We start from the raw sequence: 16,838 nt of genomic DNA, 5'->3' as shown, positions 1-16,838 counted from the left end.
ATTTATTGAGGGAAAAAGCCACTATCAACGTTCAACAAGTTGATATCAGAAAACGTGTCAGTGTGCTTGCACCATGGAACTGCTCATGATCATCACCATCTTCTAGACTTTGATGAATGCATTCATATAGTTATTGCCATATTCATTAATTAACAATCAAATAAATTAAACACTGGCAATGAAAATACAAGAGTTGAAATAAGGGTTGAGGGTTTGGTGTTAACAAATCCTGCATGAGAACCAACCACAAACGGTTCATACTTACATATGGTTTGTCCTTAGGTTATGGGGAGGGGGAGTCTATCTTTTTCTGTCTCTTCACTGATGTCATATCAGCCAATCAGACTGGGGGGCCTCCACACCCCTGCATGTATAAAAGGACACACTCCTGACAGGTACTCTCACCAAGCGTGTGTACTTCATTTATGTATTCATGAGTTAACGTGATCCAGAGAGACAATGGCAAAACTATCTCTTGTACTCAGTCTGTTATTCAGGACAGGTAAGGTCATTCACATTTACATTTTTATCTAGGCTAAGAGAGAGATTCCCACACACTGACCTTACTTGCAAAAAAAGATTACATTTTGAAGATTGCGGTCTCAAAACCACCATCAGGTTAGGTTACATTTTTATCTTGAAATGTTTTAAAGAGGTGTGATGCTTAATTATGATTTTGAAAATGTAATGTTTATTTATTTATTTGAAAGTTAACAAACACATAGGACATTCATTATAGCTTGTTCTGTAAAAGTAAAACGAAACTGGTGTGTTCACTTGCTTCACTTCCAATTTTACTGTTTCGTTTAGTATGTTGCGCATGATGAGACAAAAAAGGACTCTCCAGATATTTTTAAGAATATATCAGAATTGGACATATTTGTACAGTCTCATCTGTATAATATAATGTAATGACTTTTTTTCAGCATTTGCTGCTGTCAATCACTCTGGTGTTCTTAAGACCTTCAGCCTTGGAGACCCAGTTCATTTGGAATGTTGCATCTCAGGGGATGAACAACATTATTTCTTGCTCAAGCTGATTGTTGGACAAGCTCCCGTACATATGGTGTCTTCTTTCTTGTATGGTGTGCCTACATTCAATGGGGAGTTCAAAGATAACAACAGATATAACGCCAACAGGACAAGGGACTGTTTGTTTTTTTACATCTCTGAGGCCAGGATGTCTGATGTTGGGATGTATTACTGTGGTTCAGGCCATTATAGTAAAATAACCTTCGCACGTGGTGTGTTTCTGATGCATGAGGGTAAGTGATGAAAACTTTGTATTTATTTGTGATGGTATTAGTTTTTCTACAGTGAGGGAAATAATTATTTGATCCCCTGCTGATTTTGTAAGTTTGCCCACTGACAAAGAAATTATCAGTCTACAATTTTAATGGTAGGATTATTTTAAGTGAGAGACAGAATAACAAAAAAATGTCCAGAAGAAAGCATCACAAAAAAGTTATGAATTGATTTGCATTTTAATGAGTTAAATAAGTATTTGACCCCTTCGCAAAACATGACAGTACTTGGTGGCAAAACCCTTATTGGCATCACAGAGGTCATATGTATTTTGTAGTTGGCCACCAGGTTTGCAGTGGGATTTTGTCCCACTCCTCTTTGCAGATCCTCTCCCAGTCATTCAGTTTCAAGGCTGACGTTTGGCAACTCGAAGCTTCAGCTCCCACCACAGATTGTCTAGTGGCTGGGCCACTCCAGGATCTTAATGTGCTTCTTCTTGAGCCACTCCATTGTTGCCTTGGCCGTGTGTTTTGGGTCATTGTCACACTGGAATACCCATCCACAACCCATTTTCAGTGCCCTGGCTGAGGGAAGGAGTTTTCTAATTTACATGATTGATGTTCAAGTTCACTGCAAATTCAACGTTTTATTCGTCACATGCAACATACCAGGACAATGAGCAGTGAGATGTTTCTCCGTTGGCTCTTACAACGTGCACGCTAAGCTTAAGCAAGGTGGGGGGAAAAACAATACAAAATAACAATAGAAAACAAAATGCTAAATATATAGCCTACATGAAAGGGATGGGATGTGCTGAGAGCCGATTCAATTTTACAGTTAAATGCATGAGTAGGCTACTTGTGGATCTTGATAGGCCCTATCTATACTATATAGGCCCTTATGATATATTTTAGTTATGGATATTCACGTATTTATTTACAAAATGTAGATGTGTCCATTCTGACGACTATGGAATATAAGGTGCTGTTGTGCCGAGTCTCAGTATAGCGAATGAGTTTAGTGCTTATTTATTTATTCACTGCCATTTTCAGTGTTTGTGTAGTGCTTTTAACTATTTTAGGACACTTTGATATATTTGAGATCATTGACAAGATCCTCCCATGTAGTTCTGGGCTGATTCCTCACCGTTCTCATGATCATTGAAACTCCACGAGGCAAGATCTTGTGTGGAGCCCCAGACCGAGGGAGATTGAGTTATTTTGTGTTTCTTCCATTTGCGAATAAACGCACCAACTGTTCTCACCTTCTCACCAAGCTGCTTGGCGATGGTCTCATTCCAGCCTTGTGCAGGTCTACAATCTTGTCCCTGACGTCCTTGGACAGCTCTTTGGTCGTGGCCATGGTGGAGAGTTTGGAATCTGACTGATTGATTGCTTCTGTGGACAGGTGTCTTTTATACAGATAATGAGCTGAGGAGCACTCTCTTTAAGGGAGAGGACTAATTTGTAGGCCTCATCGACATAACCAGTCTGTGGGAGCCAGAAATCTTGCTGGTTGATAGGGGATCAAATGCTTATTTCCCTCGATTAAATGCAAATCAATTTCTAACTTTTTTGAAATGTTTTTCTGTATTTTTTTGTTGTTATTGTCTCTCGCTGTTAAAATAAACCTACCACTAAATTATAGACTGATCATTTCTTTGTCAGTGGGCAAATGTACAAAATCATCAGGGGATCAAATAATTATTTCCCTCACTGTATATGGTAACTGTATGATGCTAAATTAATTACACTGACATTCATTATAGCTGGTTGTCCTGTAAATAAAAGGTGCAGGTTCCAGGACCCAGCATCTCATTCAGCAGCCGGTGTCTGAGTCAGTCCAGCCAGGAGACTCTGTGACTCTGAACTGTACAATACACACTGAGACCTGTGCAGGAGAACACAGTGTGTATTGGTTCAGACATGGCTCAGGAGAATCCCATCCAGGAATCATTTACACCCATGGAGACAGGAGAGGTCAGTGTGAGAAGAGTCCTGAGGCTGGGTCTCCTACACAGAGCTGTGTCTACAACCTCCCCAAGACCAACCTCAGCCTCTCTGATGCTGGGACTTACTACTGTGCTGTGGCCTCATGTGGGGAGATACTGTTCGGGAACGGGACCAAGCTGGACTTGCAAGGTAACATATTCATTTTTTATTTGGACCAGCACACTTTTGTCATCACATGCTTTTGGATCACTGTTGAAACCAAGCTGGACTCCTGTGATTGGTCATATAGCTGAAATATAATTTTTACTCTTACTGTTTGGAAATGGCACATTGGTAGAATTTGAAGGTAATATGTTATTCAAGATAGTTTGTGATCTAAAACTAAATCTAGATCGAACCAAACATTAATTCATTCACAACTTTACATTTCAATTTTAATTATTTTGCACACTTTTGTCCAAACTTTTGTCCAAAGCGACTTACAATAAGCACAATGTGTCTAGAATGAATGAACTGATTCGTCATCATCACTGAAGCTTCAATAAGAAATACAGTAAAGTCACCCTACTAGAGAAAGGAAGATGACAAGTCAAGACATCAGCTCTTCATGATATTCTTGCAGTTCTGTCAAATGTGGCACATATTATCCTAAATTGATATGAACTATGTGCTTCTAAACTATAGGTCCTGACCGCATATTCCAAATCATGCTCGTGGCTTTAATCGTGTCCAACATCCTCTGGATCATCATTGTGGTGATCATCTATGTGAGGGTGAGGAAAAGCTCTACGCACAGACAAAGTAAGAACCGTTTTATTATTATTATTGTTATTATTATTATTATTATTATTATTACTATTATTAACCATTATTCCCCTGCATGTTCATCTCTGAGGCAGGTGTGACCTAAATGATTATTGCTAATACAGGCCAGTATAATACCCACAGCAGAAATAACATTCAGGATGCAATTACACGAATCAGGGTATTGATGTGGGGGTGAAGACGGCAGAACTAGATGTATACTTCCTGGTGTGGAAGGATCATGCCAAATAAGGTATTATTTTTAACAAGCAGGAAGTCCTCAGAGTCAGAGTGGTGTTACAGTGGCCCCATCCAGTGCTGAAGCTGAGGTGTGTATGACCCATGTTCATGGCTTTGCTGAGAAGTTATCATCAAAAAATAGCAACCTAAGAGAAATATACAGTTTTGTTCTCATTAGAATGGACCATTTAGTACAGTAGAATACAATAAATGTTTGAACAGTGACAATTTTCAAAATAAATCTAATTTACAAAAAGTAACACATCTCAAAGTACCTGTATACATGAAGATGATGAAATATTAGTCTTTAATTGCACAATTTAATTACACAATAATTACACCTGACTGACCTCTGTCTTTGCAGGATGGAGAGGAGCTGCACTATGCTGCCGTGAGTTTCCCTGGGAGGAAAGCAGAGAGGAAGGCAGTGAAGACCAGAGCCAGAGAGAGGGATGTAGTGTACTCTGGGGAGAGGGATGTGGTGTACTCTGGGGTGAGGGAGTGATAGGGAGAGAGACTCTGGGGTGAGGGAGTGGTAGGGAGAGAGACTCTGGGGTGAGGGGGAGGGATGTGGTGTACTTTGGAGTGAGGGGGAGGGATGTGGTGTACTCTGGGGTGAGGGGGAGGGACGTCGTGTACTCTGGGGTGAGGGGGAGGGATGTGGTGTACTCTGGGGTGAGGGGGAGGGATGTGGTGTACTCCACGAGCCGCCCAAACATGGGTGGGCATTCACGTCCATTCATTTTTTGGACTTGGCTCAGCAAAAAATTCCCCATATATTTATAGTTCTGTTGCAAATCAATTTCCCTTCACTTTTACTCCCATACTTTTCCCCTTAAAACATGGCTACAAAATCAAAACTAATTTGATCAACAAAAAAAAAAGAATGGTGGTGGTCAAACGTGATTGTTTGTGTAGTGTAGGCAGAGTCACTTATGAAAATGAGACCAGGGAGGATTCTGGGACAAGCTAGGTTGGATTTTGACTCCTGTGTCTGGTATCTTGAGGAGTGTGGGTCCGGTCATGTGGTTGTTCGTAATGAAGTTCATACTGGCTATAGCCTACATACCCACTATAATACACGATAATAAAACACAATCGAGCAGTGTTTATCCAATCAATCCTCATCTGTTTGGGCAAATCCAGGGTTTGTAGACCCCATCCACAGAGGCCAGCCCCCCACCCAGCAGCACACTGACCTCAGCGGCAGATCCTCCTCCAAATGATCACCACCAATACCCTTAGCTGTGTCTAAAATAAATGCTTTCTTTTCTTGGGGAGGCAGGGTTCCCTGCCTTAGCGTATGTAAGATTTGTACATTTTGTAAGATATCCTGACAATGTTGCATTTTGTTGAATTGTTTTTTACGATATAGGTAATATGTTTATGTATTCTCTTCTGTGCCAAACATTTTCATGATGCATGACTTGCTCTATCATGTATTTTAACAATTGTACAATAAACTTAACTAAAACGTTTGGGATTCATCATACCAGATTAATTGCCTATGTTATGTTTAAAATATGGTTGACATTCTAATTAGAGAAACTTAACATTGCTTATAAAATGAATGCCATTCTGGTAAAATAATCTTGCCTTTTGGATTTATGTTTTTTTACTGGATTCTTTTACTTTTAAAGCTCAACGAGAGAACTTTTTTTTATAGTTCAATATTCACCTTTACTTGGCCTTAGCAAGACCCCCAAAATCGTTTTCATGACATGAGACTGTATGAGACTATTATTTTAGAATTTCAGTGTACTGGCTAGTACACTGGTGGGAAATCTTGTGCTGGAAGCGGAAGTGACGCATTTTGCGTGTCACAATATCAGGAACAAAACAAACACTTCGCCCTGCGAACTTATCTACATGCCTAATACATCCAAGCTACATGCACATCAAATAAAGGAGACTGGTATTTACCTGTATTGAAGCCATCCTTCCAGAAAGTCCATTGAAGTAGCTACAATCTTCCAAACCAATCTGCTCCACGCACATTTGTTATACCCCCCCCCCCCCATCATTACAGCGAGTGAGTGGGGAATTGTGGTTCTTAAAACACTGTGCCCTTTTTATCACGACCAGAGGGGCCACCTAAGTGCCAAGATATCTCATTTTAATAGGCTACTAAGTACCCTACATTTATCTTAAGTTTTACTTGAGTACATTTAATATCAGTTGGTCAGTTAGTAATCACTTAAGTATTATTCTACAGGTGACTGTCACTTCTCGTTGAGCCATTCTCCAGTATCTTTACTTTCCAGGCTACTCAAGTGGCTGTTGGGTACAAATAGACCACTGCAAATACGCTAATAACTCCAACACACTATTGTATTGGAATTTGTAATACAGGATAAAGCAATAAGTCAACAATGGGCACATAAGACTTATTTAGCTAAATTTATTTGAGCATGATATACATGACAGTTACAAACCATTAAGTATTTCAACCTTAGAGCTGTACAGATAACTAAAATGAATCAGAAACATAATGGCACATTTGACTCCCTGGATCTGACAAACACCATTCAATGAGGGATGAACATCTACTTGAGCACAGAGGCTCGGGGATCAAGCAAAATTCTGCTGACTGTATAGTCCGACGTCTTTTTCTCAAACTCAGTCCTGGGGATCCACATGACAGTACGTTTCTGATGCCGCTATCCTCCAGCTAGCCGAGAACCCCAGGTGACCAATCTTTGGTCACATCAATCAGTGAACGCTGGGACTTGATACCACCAGCATTTTGGGGCCTTTACAGTCAATTTGCCAGATTACTAGTCCAATCCAATGAGTCAGAACACAGTATCAAAACATGTGCGGGTTTGTCCTGAAAAGTACAGATATGAAACAGTCCCTCCAAGGTAGGGTCATAACTGCATACACATCTATACAGACTCTTCCAAGTACACCACAGTAATCTACTGTATACATCATTGTGTACAAAACCATCATCTCATCCTGACTTACCTGTGGTGGCTCCTGTGGGCCTTGGTGCAGATCACTCCCTACTGAGAGTGGGTCAGAGTATCCTGGCCAGGGGGTTATGATATAACTAGGACTTCAGAGGTACAGCCAAGTCACCTCTTAAATCTTTTATGGGTTAAGGATGCATTAAATTAGGATTGAAAATAATAGATGACAGATCTACAAGGGATGAATCATCGGTTTTAAGGAAGACGGTATCAACGCCGACTTGTGATTCGATGGGGTTAGATAGAAAAGGATCAAGGATGACTTAACATTTTAGGTCTTTATTAAAAGCATATTCTTCCATCCGCCTTGAGGTGACTACTTGGCTATTTTTCAACCAAGCAAATATAACTATTAAAGGACAATGCTCGTTTTTGACAACCTGGACCTTATTTACGACATATTATAAGACGTTTGACTCACCGAGATCACTTTGGTGTAGTTCGGAGGCCTGTAGAAGAAATGTAAAATCCAGCGCGAGCCAGTATATCCATGTAATGGCGGTGATCGGGGCAACGGGAATGCAGTTTCTAAAAATCTATTTTCTGCCGCGAAACGGTTGTTTTCATCAATCTGTCTGGATGAATCGTTAGTTGTGCTTACATAGAGCATAACTGTTGTGGTTTTCACATGCCATGATCTTTAGAAACGTCTTTCGAAACGAAATAGCTTCCTCACTTGCTCCAGCACTAATGCGCACAGCACTCAATCGTTGCTCCAGCACGCTGTGCGCATGCGTGCTGGAGCAAGTCAGGAAGCTATTTCGTGTCTAACGACGTTTCTAAAGATCATATTACAGAGGCATGGGAAATACCACAACAGGCAGGCCTATGCTCTCTATGTAAGCACAACTAGCGATTCATCCAGACAGATTGATGAAAACAACCGTTTCGCGGCAGAAAATAGATTTTTAGAAGCTGCATTCTCGTTGCCCCGATCACCGCCATTACATGGATATACTGGCTCGCGCTGGATTTTACATTTCTTCTACAGGCCTCCGAACTACACCAAAGTGATCTCGGTGAGTCAAACGTCTTAAAATATGTCGTAAATAAGGTCCAGGTTGTTAAAAACGAGCATTGTCCTTTAAAATAATTACAACTTTTTGTTTGTTGTAATTACTCCACTGGGTAGATTTTCGCAGGGCGCAACCTTTCCCTTCCCAAGTTTAGCATGTCAGACGATTGAACAAACGGGATGGTTTATTTGAATTGCAAACATGATTGGTGTTCATCTTTATACAGTCACAGGTTTTTCATCTTTGCTGTAATCTGATTGGTGCTTATTTGGAACAACGAGGAAAAGGATTTCAGTCCATATCCTATCAAGGACATCAGAGAGCTAAAGATGGGAACGAAAAAATATCACGACTGACTGATGTTAAAATAGCTACATTATAACAGTACAAAGCAAAATAATAGCAAAACAAGACGAGTATAAAAAGTTATTTTTGTTTAAAAGTCGAGATAATGCGGTCTGCATTACAACTCCTCCCGTGAGTGATGCAGGATAACGAAACGCGCTCAGCCACAGACGAAAGGGGGGGGAGAATAGCGGCTCGTGCATCAGGAGACAGCGGCGACGCAGACGGATGACAATCCCGTCACAGTTTTAACCTGGAAAGAGAGCAAATCACATAAGTGAGCCGTCTGTGAACGCTACAAGGAGGCAGCGTTCTTTCCTTAGGGTGTACATTGACATATTTTTAAAAATGGAAAAAATTGAAGAGGTTTGTCATGGACTGAATTGCATTTGAACCAACTTAAAAGGCGACATTTATGAAACTCTATACCAGCTCCTCTAAATCTATTGCCATTTTCTCCCCCACACATTTAAAAACTACTCATTTGGCTATGGATAAGAAATCCATGTGGATGAATTCATTAAACGCGCGTCAATGTCGACGGTTTTTGTCGCTTCGTTTGCGCATGCCTGCTCAGTTCACGGTCTCCCCACAGCATCTGAGCCTAGGGCTGAAACGCAGGCAACAACTCCTGCATTCAAAAGTATTTTACAAATTACTCTGCTAACCCCGTAGGGATAATGCAGGTCATACTCATCCTCACCTTGTTTCGGACGCCGGACAGTGCTTAGTAAGCATAGCGGGCTGGTGGCGGCGGAGGCACGGAGGCGTAGGGGTCATTGGCGCGAGGCACGGCGTACAATGGGGGCCTAGAGACGGGGGGAAGACGGGAACGCTCGTAGGAGAAGCCGTTACCAGCAGGGGCCGTGGGGGGGGGAGGGGCTCTCCTGATGGGACTGCGGTCCCGGGCGTAGTACGAGGGCGGAGGGGGAGGAGGCAGGGGGCGACGCTCGTACGGGTCAAGGGTACCGGACATGAGACGCTCCCTGACGAGGGCAGAGGGGGGAGGAGGAGGGGGAATGGCACCAACGCGTCTATCATCGTAGGATGAGATGCCGTACGGGCGAGCCCTATATTTCTCATAGTAATCCACCACCCCGTAGCTATCCCTTTCATGATCATAGGCTTGTTCGGGGTAAGGGGCTCGTCTAGGGGGAGGGGGTGGTGGAGGGGGAACGGGGTAACCATGGCCATGGGGAGGTAAGTGGTGACTGAGCCGACCTCTGAGGTAGCCTGGGGGAGGAGGTTCATGCCTCTCGCCAGGGTAACGGGGGGGCCAGTAGCCTCCCCTCTCGTGAGGAGGAGGGGGCGGGTAATCATCGGACTCCTCGTGCTTGGGACGGCTCTTTGATATCTGGACATGGATACGCTTGCCTAAGTGAAAGAGAGGAGAAAAATGACTGACAATGCAAAGGAGGGAATGAGCTACTATCATAATATGACACGAATGTAATGTATATAAACACACCTAGGTGACAGTGGACATGACTTCACTTGACAGCCCCCCATTGCTTACCCTGGAATTCAGCGTTGTCCAGACCCTTTATGGCGTCCATGGCCTCATCAGAGTTAGCCATGTGCACAAACGCAAAGTTTTTAACAATGGCACACTCTGTGACTGTGCCGTACTCTTCAAACAGAGCACGGAGCTCGTCGTCACAGCCTTTCTCAACATTAGCAACGTGAAGTTTGACTGCCGAGCCGTGGTTCTTCCCGCGGCTGGCTTCCACATTTATCGCAGTACCGTGCAGCTTGTAGAGATGGAGACTCTTGATAGCTTTGGTGGCATCCTTGCGGTCGTCCATGTGCACAAAGGCAAATTTGTCTTTGATGATGGCGCATTCTGTGACGGTCCCGTACTGGGCAAAGAGTGCCTTGATCTCTTCCTGGTCCGCCTCTTGCGGGAGATTTCCGATGAAGATCTTCACCATCCTAGTAGATGTGTTTCACTAGGATTGGAGGAAGAGAGCAAACACAACACAATGAGGTGATGCAATTGAGTATGCTCCAGTCTTCTTTTCTACGCAGACAACAGGTCGACCCACCACCTAAGAGTCAGCACTCTGAAACTGAAATATGCTAACTAGCCTAGCCAGCAGCTAATCACCACTGCTAGTGTTTGGCAGGAGATTAGTTAGCCAAGCTACCCAGTGAGTCCAAACAGTCCCGTTAGCTACTCAATGAGCCCAACATGCGTTAGCTAACGTTAGCTAGCTGGCTAGCTCCTTATGCCCAGAGGAAAAGGACCAACTATTAGCTGTCTAGTGGTTAGCTAGCTCATAGATACCTTAACAGACAATATGAACACGTTTGTTTTTAAATTGTTATTTCCGCGACACAGGAAAAGAGACAAGATAGTCTGTGATTAGCCAAACTACAGCTAACGTTAGCTAGCCACCTACCTAACAAAAGTATTAGCTAACGTTAACGTGGCTCTTCCGTCCGGGAGCAGTAAAGACTGCCACAAATAACTGCCGCCATTAAGTTACTCGAACTCAACGGTTAGTTTGTTAAATAACATTTTGTCCCAAGCTATATTCATACAAGTTTACATGTTTTGTATTCATCTGTGTGTCGGAGAAGATGTAACAGCACACTTACCTCGGCTACACAGACTCCTGATCAATGGCGTCAGACCGGATACTGCCTTTCGCCCGGCAGCGAGGAACATAGGAAGGGGCGTGTATGGCAAGTCACAGAGGACAAAATAGCCAATGCGAACGACGGAAATACATTTGTGACCAACAACTGGACAGCCTGGAGAGGAAATTAGTTGAAAGTAATAATATCTAAATTGTAGGTAGGTGCATTTGTGATAACATTAGCACCAGACAGGTTATTTGCTTAGACAGGTTATACCTGTGAAATCGTTTCATGTATCATTGCTACGACATGTGTTGCCTCTGTGTATGAAATGCGCAGTAACCTATATAAATAAAGTTTGATTTGATGATTTGACTTGGGTCTGAAGATTTATATCCGTGGTATAGTATCTGTATGTAGATCCTGCCATAAGTAAAACAGCAATTATCCTATAACATGAATACCTGTATCACAGTGGTTTCGATTCAGAATCACAAATTGCAACAAGTCCCGTATATGCGAACCAATGGGCTTTGGTTTTGTCCGATAAATTTCGACTTTTAAAATGTTACAGGTTAACTCTTTTTATGTACTCTAATGTTGTTCTTTTTTATGTCATGTCTGTAACTGTGTTTATTTTATGCTGTTGCCTGTCTTGGCCACAGGTCTCCCTTGAAAATGAGATTTTTAATTTCAATGGGACCTCCTGGTTAAATAAATAAATAAATAAATAAATAAATAAATAAATAAATAAATAAATAAATAAATAAATAAATAAATAAATAAATAAATAAATAAATAAATAAATAAATAATAAAAGCAAGCAAGCGCTGAAGTAGGCGGGAGTCTTGTAGATGCGAACCAATGGGCTTTGAGAAAACGCTGAAGTAGGCGAGAGTCTTGTTCCGTTCTATCCGGTTCTATCTTGTCTGTTGCCATTGATAAGGAGTCTGTGTACCTTAGGTAAGTGTGCCATTAAAATCTTCTCCGACACGCACAAAGAAAAGAAACCATGTATATAAATATAGCTTGTTTGACTCAAGCTAACCGCCGAATTTGATTAACTTAGCAGCTGTTATTTGTGGCAGGCTTTACTGCTCCCAGACGGAAGAGCCACTAGCTATCTAACGTTAGCTAATGCTTTTGTTAGTCTAGGTAACGTTAGCTATAGCTTGGCTAATCAGATAATATACTGTCTTTTCATGTGTCGCGGAAAATGTCTTTTAAAAACGAATGTGTTAATATATTATATAAAGTTAGCCTTGAGCTAGCTAACTACATTAGCTAGCTGGTCCCTTTCCTCTGGGCATAAGGACCTAGCGTTTGTCAGCCAGCCAGCTAGCTAACGTGGCTAACGCGTGATAGACTGGTAGCTAATGCTTACTGGTTGGACTCACTGAGTAAAGTCAATTAGTTAACTACTCATGTCTAGAGCAAGGTAGTTAGCTAGTTAGCATATCGGTTTCAGAGTGGTGGTTCTTAAGTGGTTGGAAGAAGTGCACGTGAGCACGACTCTAAACTAAATGGACAAAAGTGTCTTGCCGGGTGCACGGTCTAGAAAGTCTTATGCTTTCGAAATAATACCAGTACTCACGAACCTATCACAAGTGGCTGGAGCATACACTGTCTCATCAGCTCATTGTGTTGTTTTTGTTCTCTTCCAATCGTTGTGAAAGACATCTATTAGGATGGTGAAGATCTTCATCGGGAATCTACCGCGAGAGGCGGACCAGGAAGAGATCAAGGCACTCTTTGCCCAGTACGGCACCGTCACAGAATGCGCCATCATCAAAAACTTTGCCTTTGTGCACATGGACGACCGCAAGGATGCCACCAAAGCTATCAAGAGTCTGCATCTCCACAAGCTGCACGGCACTGCGATAAACGTGGAGGCCAGCCGCGGGAAGAACCAGGGCTCGGCGGTCAAACTTCACGTTGCTAATGTTGAGAAAGGCTGTGACGACGAGCTCCGTGCTCTGTTTGAAGAGTATGGCACAGTCACAGAGTGTGCCATTGTTAAAAACTTTGCGTTTGTGCATATGGCTAACTCTGATGAGGCCATGGACGCCATAAAGGGTCTGGACAATGCTGAATTCCAGGGTAAGCAATGGGGGGCTGTCAAGTGAAGTCATGTCCACTGTCACCTAGGTGTGTTTATATACATTACATTCGTGTCATATTATGATAGTAGCTCATTCCCTCCTTTGCATTGTCAGTCATTTTTCTCCTCTCTTTCACTTAGGCAAGCGTATCCATGTCCAGATATCAAAGAGCCGTCCCAAGTACGAGGAGTCCGATGAGTACCCGCCCCCTCCTCCTCACGAGAGGGGAGGCTACTGGCCCCCCCGTTACCCTGGCGAGAGGCATGAACCTCCTCCCCCAGGCTACCTCAGAGGTCGGCTCGGTCACCACCTACCTCCCCACGGCCATGGTTATCCCGTTCCCCCTCCACCACCCCCTCCCCCTAGACGAGCCCCTTACCCCGAACAAGCCTATGATCATGAAAGGGATAGTTATGGGGTAGTGGATTACTATGAGAAATATAGGGCTCGCCCGTACGGCATCTCGTCCTACGACGATGGGTGCGTTGGTGCCATTCCCCCTCCTACACCTCCCCCCTCTGCCCTCGTCAGGGAGCGTCTCATGTCCGGTACCCTTGACCCGTACGAGCGTCGCCCCCTGCCTCCTCCCCCTCCGCCCTCGTACTACGCCCGGGACCGCAGTCCCATCAGGAGAGCCCCTCCTCCCCCCACGGCCCCTGCTGGTAACGGCTTCTCCTACGAGCGTTCCCGTCTTCCCCCCATCTCTAGGCCCCCATTGTACGCCGTGCCTCGCGCCAATGACCCCTACGCCTCCGTGCCTCCGCCGCCACCAGCCCGCTATGCTTACTAAGCACTGTCCGGCGTCCGAAACAAGGTGAGGATGAGTATGACCTGCATTATCCCTACGGGGTTAGCAGAGTAATTTGTAAAATACTTTTGAATGCAGGAGTTGTTGCCTGCGTTTCAGCCCTAGGCTCAGATGCTGTGGGGAGACCGTGAACTGAGCAGGCATGCGCAAACGAAGCGACAAAAACCGTCGACATTGACGCGCGTTTAATGAATTCATCCACATGGATTTCTCATCCATAGCCAAATGAGTAGTTTTTAAATGTGTGGGGGAGAAAATGGCAATAGATTTAGAGGAACTGGTATAGAGTTTCATAAATGTCGCCTTTAAATTAGCTAAAATACAGTTCAGTCCCGATAAACCTCTTTAAGCTGTAGCGTTATGTACGCCCTAAGGAGAGAACGCTGCCTCCTTGTAGCGTTCACAGACGGCTCACTTGTGTGATTTGCTCTCTTTCCAGGTTAAAACTGTGACGGGATTGTCATCCGTCTGCGTCGCCGCTGTCTCCTGATGCACGTGCCGCTATTCTCCCCCCCCCTTTCGTCTGTGGCTGAGCGCGTTTCGTTATCCTGCATCACTCACGGGAGGAGTTGTAATGCGGACCGCATTATCCCGACTTTTAAACAAACAAAAAAACCTTTTTATACTCGTCTTGTTTTGCTATTGTTTTGCTTTGTTCTGTTGTACTGTAGCTATTTTAACATCGAACTCGGAAGATCAAGTCAAGTCGTAATATTTTTCGTTCCTCTTTAGCTCTCTGATAATGTCGTTGATAGGATATGGACTGAAATCCTGGTTTTCGGTGTTCCAATTAAGCAACAATCAAGCGAAGATGTATGAAAAACCTGTGACTGTATAACTGATGAACACCAATCATGTTTGCCATTCGAATAAACCAGCCCATTTGCTCAGCTCAATCGTCTGACCCATGCTAAACTTGGGAAGTGAAAGGTTGCGCCCTGCGAAAATGTACCCATCGAAATACCACGACAAATATTTTTAAATAGTTAAGGTTAAGTTAAAGTTTGGTAGATTGAAAAATATTTGTTGATCAGTCAAGTAGTTACCTCAAAGCGGATAAATGTACCTCTTAATGGAACAATATGCTTTTAATAAAGACCTGAATTGTTAAGTCATCCTTGATCCTTTTCATATAGCTAGGAATCGCAAGTCGCTGTTGACTACCGTCTTCCTTAAAACCAATAATTTATCACTTGTGGATCTGTTATCGTCTGTAATTGTCATTCCTAATCTAATGCATTCCTAACCCGTGAAAGATTTTAGGTGGCTTGGCTGTATCTCTGAAATCCTATTGATCTTAGTAAAGGAGTCAATCCCTTGTCTGTTCTCAACCCCCAATGCACTGCACGGCTGTCCAAGTTATATAACCCCCTCATAATCCCCTGGCCAGGATACTCTGACCATTTATAATCCCTTGGCCAGGATACTCTGACCCTGTCAATTGGGAGGGATCTGCATTCTGCACCAAGGCCCACAGGTAAGTCAGGATGAGCTGATGGTTTTGTACACGGTGATGTATACAGTATATTTCTTTGTATGTGCATGACGAGTTTGTATTCAGTTTTGACCCTACCTGGGAGGGACTGTTTCATATCTGTACTCGGGACAAACCCACACGTTTTTGATTGTGTGCTCTGACCAAGGTTATAATAGTATTGTGTTTATATTGTTTAACCTTTCAATTACAGTTTAGTTTTTTTGGGGAAAATGTTTAGTTTATTAGTTTCAGTATTATGGCGCATGTCAGGTTACTTCTGTGATGGGGCACAGCTTAAAAAAAGGATAGATTTCATATCCACCCAAAATACTAGGCTCATGTATGAAATGAAAAAGACTAAAGACATACATTTTCTAAACAATACAGTTTTGGTTATCGCTCTTTGTAAAGCCTAGTTTTTACTAAAACTAAAATGTTTTTTCACACCTAGTTTTCTTTTTTTGTTCGTTTTTCATTAACTACAATACGATTGGCTCTGAATGATTGGATTTGACTAGTAATCTGGCAAATTCACTGTAAAGGCCCCAAAATGCTGGTGGTATCAAATTATAGCGTTCACCGATTGAGGTGACCAACAGCTGGACAAGTCCTTGGCTAGTTGGAGGAGAGCTGCATCAGAAATGTACCATCACGTGGATCCCTAGGACATGTTCTTCCCTCATTGGAGGGTGATTGTCAGATCCAGGCAGGACGTTTCTGCAATGCCCTGCATTCATGTAAATCAAAGCACATTGTGTTGCGTCTGATTTATTTTAGTTAACTGTACAGCTGAGATTGAAATACTTGACTAAAAAAGTTTGTAACTCATGTAATATCATGCTTAAATAAATTAGTTAAATAAACAGTGTTCTGTGCCTTGTGTTGACATTGTTTTATCTATATCTATTTATTTTCTTGACAGTCAACCCAAAATGTCACCAAATACATGCTGATGAAACCATTTGGTGTAAAGGCTGCAATGTGGTTAAGATAGAAACTCATCTGACGTTTGTCCGTTGAGTGAAGGTATAGCTAACAGTGTTCAACAATTAGTGATTGGAAACAGTTTTATTTTAATAGTATTCTGAGTAGAACATCTTGTTTTGGTGAACAATACATTTGAAAGGCTTATTATCCTGAAATTCTAGTTCTTCTGGAAGTTTGAAGGGCAGAAAGAGATGAGTACGGGAGTCTGTTACCCGCGGCCCAGAGGTCCTTATTGAGACGTGCAGGCAGCCCTGTCCCAATTCCCGCCAGTATGACGACATCTGAACTTTTCTGAGGATGCTGC

The 16,838-nt window shown here is 42.8% G+C and overlaps 3 protein-coding genes across 4 annotated transcripts; 2 read left to right on the top strand and 1 right to left on the bottom strand.

The window, feature by feature from the left end:
- Positions 1 to 3,170: 3,170 nt before the first annotated feature.
- LOC311320010 (uncharacterized protein) lies at positions 3,171 to 4,746 on the top strand (the record flags this gene model as incomplete). Its single annotated transcript, XM_084451644.1, has 5 exons — positions 3,171 to 3,224; positions 3,266 to 3,386; positions 3,882 to 3,998; positions 4,275 to 4,330; positions 4,606 to 4,746. The coding sequence occupies 5 exons, from the start codon at positions 3,171 to 3,173 to the stop codon at positions 4,744 to 4,746; spliced, it is 489 nt and encodes a 162-aa protein (XP_084307770.1).
- Positions 4,747 to 8,327: 3,581 nt separating this feature from the next.
- Positions 8,328 to 11,208, bottom strand: LOC311320457 (RNA-binding protein 4.1-like). Its single transcript, XM_084452210.1, has 4 exons — positions 11,179 to 11,208; positions 10,094 to 10,526; positions 9,281 to 9,951; positions 8,328 to 8,830 (listed from the first exon to the last, which is right to left on the bottom strand). The coding sequence occupies exons 2-3, from the start codon at positions 10,506 to 10,508 to the stop codon at positions 9,305 to 9,307; spliced, it is 1,062 nt and encodes a 353-aa protein (XP_084308336.1). The 5' UTR covers positions 10,509 to 10,526; positions 11,179 to 11,208; the 3' UTR covers positions 8,328 to 8,830; positions 9,281 to 9,304.
- Positions 11,209 to 12,848: 1,640 nt separating this feature from the next.
- Positions 12,849 to 16,272, top strand: LOC311320456 (RNA-binding protein 4.1-like; the record flags this gene model as incomplete). 2 transcript variants are annotated; one of them, XM_084452209.1, is made up of 3 exons in its annotated part: positions 12,849 to 13,260; positions 13,403 to 14,076; positions 14,510 to 16,272. In XM_084452209.1, the coding sequence occupies 2 exons, from the start codon at positions 12,849 to 12,851 to the stop codon at positions 14,050 to 14,052; spliced, it is 1,062 nt and encodes a 353-aa protein (XP_084308335.1). In that variant the 3' UTR covers positions 14,053 to 14,076; positions 14,510 to 16,272. The 2 variants fall into 2 exon arrangements, with proteins under 2 accessions (XP_084308335.1, XP_084308334.1); XM_084452208.1 differs by having other exon boundaries at positions 13,403 to 16,272.
- Positions 16,273 to 16,838: the final 566 nt, after the last annotated feature.

This window comes from Borostomias antarcticus (assembly GCF_949987555.1).
Source record: "Borostomias antarcticus genome assembly, chromosome: 17".
Classification (NCBI taxonomy): domain Eukaryota; kingdom Metazoa; phylum Chordata; class Actinopteri; order Stomiiformes; family Stomiidae; genus Borostomias; species Borostomias antarcticus.
This window is presented reverse-complemented; position numbering and strand designations above follow the sequence as displayed.

Excerpts from the sequence above, each read along its gene's own strand:
- LOC311320457 (XM_084452210.1), bottom strand. The coding sequence starts at position 10,508 with ATGGTGAAGATCTTCATCGGAAATCTCCCGCAAGAGGCGGACCAGGAA. Across the intron at positions 9,952-10,093 it reads GGACAACGCTGAATTCCAGG|GCAAGCGTATCCATGTCCAG; the intron begins GTAAGCAATGGG and ends TCTTTCACTTAG.